General features: G+C 54.2%; 1 protein-coding gene across 1 annotated transcript; it reads left to right on the top strand.

Moving 5' to 3' along the window:
* Positions 1–722: 722 nt before the first annotated feature.
* LOC113942026 (myelin-oligodendrocyte glycoprotein-like) lies at positions 723–2,695 on the top strand (the record flags this gene model as incomplete). The annotated part of the gene is made up of 2 exons (XM_027633165.1): positions 723–1,361; positions 2,460–2,695. Coding segments are annotated over exons 1-2 (321 nt in total), but the record flags the coding sequence as incomplete, so codon positions are not given.
* Between the last annotated feature and the right edge of the window lie 5 nt (positions 2,696–2,700).

Below are 2,700 nucleotides of genomic sequence, written 5' to 3'. Positions count from 1 at the left end.
CCAAGGGGTGCCCCTGTCCCACCCCCGGGCCCTCTGACCCCCCACAGCCAGCTTGATGCTCTCTGCAAACCCACAGCCCTCACACACGCAGCCCTCAGGCACCCCACACTTCTGGCACCCCTGACACCAGCAGGGACCCTCTGCCTGACTCATCCCCCTGCCTGCCCCTGGGCTCTCCAACTCACTGGCCAGCCAAGCTCAGGGACAGGCTGCGTTGTGCTGGTGACCAGTCCCTTTTCCACCCTTTTGGCCTCTCCCCTGCCTTGTCCTCCCTGACTCCTTCCACTCCACATGGCCTCTGGACTCATCCCAGGGATGTGCAAAGTGCTGCCACATCTGTCCCCTCCCGAGTCCAAGGAGCAGCCCTGGAGCAGGGGTGTGCCTGGGCTTGCTGCCAGAAGGCCATGTCCAGATTAAAAAGTCCACAAATTAATCAACAACCTTCACATTTGAGGGAAGCAGCGCAGGAGGAAATGGGTGTCAGGCTGGGGCAAAGGGACAATTTTCTTTGGTTTCCGGACAGCTCAGCTGGGATCAGAGGACACCTCCAAGGTGACAGCCGAGCAGCTCCTGCTCCAGCCGGATCCCAGGACAGAGCTGAGCGTCTCCAGGTATGTGGCATCTTTTGGGAAAGATGGGATGAAAATTGCCCTCTGACACCTGCCAGAACCAGCTCTGCTTTCCATGTCCCGTTAGCAAAGTGGAACCAAGTCAGTGGCAAAAAGGGGGGACGGGTGAGAGAGCAGAGCAGAGCCAGGTCCTGTCTTGGCTGGGCCTTGGATGAGTGTTTGGACTCTTTGACTTCCCTTGCTCCAAAGCCTTCTCCCACTCTCAGGGAGGTGCAGGCAATGAGTCCTGACTTGCTCAGAGTTTGTCCTTCTCGTCCTGCCCCTGTGCGTCTCCTTCTTAAGGCTGGATCAGAAAAGCCAGGGCTCCATAGGAAAACAACTACCCCTTTCTGCTGGAATTGGAGGAGATGGTACAGCTTGTCCTTTGCTTTCCCATGGGAAATTCCCACCACTTTTGGTACCAGTCAGGTCCTTTGTCTATAAAGCACTAACCAAAGTCAGTCTGATGAAGGAAAATCGATTTCAACCTTCAGCATCCAAGTTTCTTCCCTCGACATTCCAGAAAGGGCTGAAATCAGCAATGAAACCCCTTTCAAAGTGAATTCATCCTGCTTGCTTGGTTGGTTGGTTTTAAATTCCCTTGTTTGTCTTCCCTCTTTCCTTTGCCCTCTCCTTTGCCATCTCCAGGTTGTGCTCCAGGGAGGAGGATGCTCTGTGGTTCCCCCATCCACTGCTCTCTGCTGGCTTTTGTCATTTCCACTTTAGTTTTCCAAGTTCCTCAGGGGCACTCAGGTAAGAATCCCCCTGTTCTTGCTGGATGCTGTGCCATGGCTTCCAGCTGGAATATCTTGCTGGTTGCCAGTTGCAGCAGCTCGCTGGGAACAGCAGAGCACAGAGCAGGGTCAGGCCCTTCCGCACACCTTCTCCACTTCTGAGAGTGCCAGCATTCCTCTGCATCCTGGTTTATTCCTCTGCATCCTGGTTTATCCCTCTGGCCATGGGAACACAGGCATGGGCATGACCCCACTGAATTGGGGTGAGGATTAGATGATGCCAATGAGTTGATCAGAGTTTGCTGCCGTTTCCCTCCCTGCTTTCCCTGTCGCCTGCACATTCACAGTGTGTCATTGCTTTACTGGGCTGTGTCCAGCCTGTGCTGGACCCTTTGCAGAACCAGCTCAATAAAAAACAACAACAACAACAACAACAACAATGAACTTTTACAAATTACTCTGGGTTCTCTTAGGCTGCTGACCTGAAGCAGCTTCTTAAAGGCAACCTGGCAGTTGATTGGAAAAAGATCTTGTCAAAAAAAGGTCATTTGCTTTTGTTTGCCTTCAACCTGAACCACTTTCTCTGTGAGCTGAGTGAACAGATTATTCTAAGCCTATATCTTTTAATTTTCTAAAGATGCCAAAAGTACCTGAGACAATTTTACTTTTATAATAGATTTTTGCAATCTAAGAGTTGAGAACAGTGAAGGATATTTGAGCTTTATTTGTATCTAAGTTGTCACTTGCTCCAGCCAACTACCCAGCAACCTTCCAGCCACTTCCATCATTCCTTGTGCTCCCTTCTGCCTGCCCTGAGCCACATGGGCAGCACTTGTCCCCTTGAGAACAAGGGCTTTGAAGAACTGTCCTGGCAGTGCAGGACAGGGAAGTAGAGGGATGGGGAGTGGCCTGGCCCCAGCTCACTGCCTGTGCTGCAGGGCAGGGTCCCTGTGCCAGCTGCCCTCAGCCCCTCGTCTGCCCCGGCACAGGGACGCTGCCAGCGCCATGGCCCGGCCCGGCAGCACCCCAACCACGCGCAGCAGCCGCTGCTGTGTCCCAGCTCAGCTGCCTCAGCAAACTCACACTTCTCTCTTCTTCCTACGGGGGTCTCTCCCAGCTCCACTCACCGTCACTGCACCCCCCGGCCCCATCACCGTGGCCAAGGGCGAGGACGTGGTGCTGCCCTGCAGCTTCTCCCCGGGGCAGAATGCACAGGACACGGAGGTGACCTGGTTTCGAGAGCAGTTCTTGCCCTTTGTGCATCGCTACAAGTTGGGCCAGGACCAGTTTGGGGAGCAGATGGTTCAGTACCAAGGGCGCACTGAGCTGGGGAAGGACGGCCTTGCCAAGGGCAGCGC

Source organism: Corapipo altera, unplaced genomic scaffold (assembly GCF_003945725.1).
Source record: "Corapipo altera isolate COAL_440 unplaced genomic scaffold, ASM394572v1 60593, whole genome shotgun sequence".
Lineage (NCBI taxonomy): Eukaryota > Metazoa > Chordata > Aves > Passeriformes > Pipridae > Corapipo > Corapipo altera.
The sequence above is the reverse complement of the archived record's forward strand: the minus strand, read 5'-3'. Positions and strand labels throughout refer to the sequence as shown.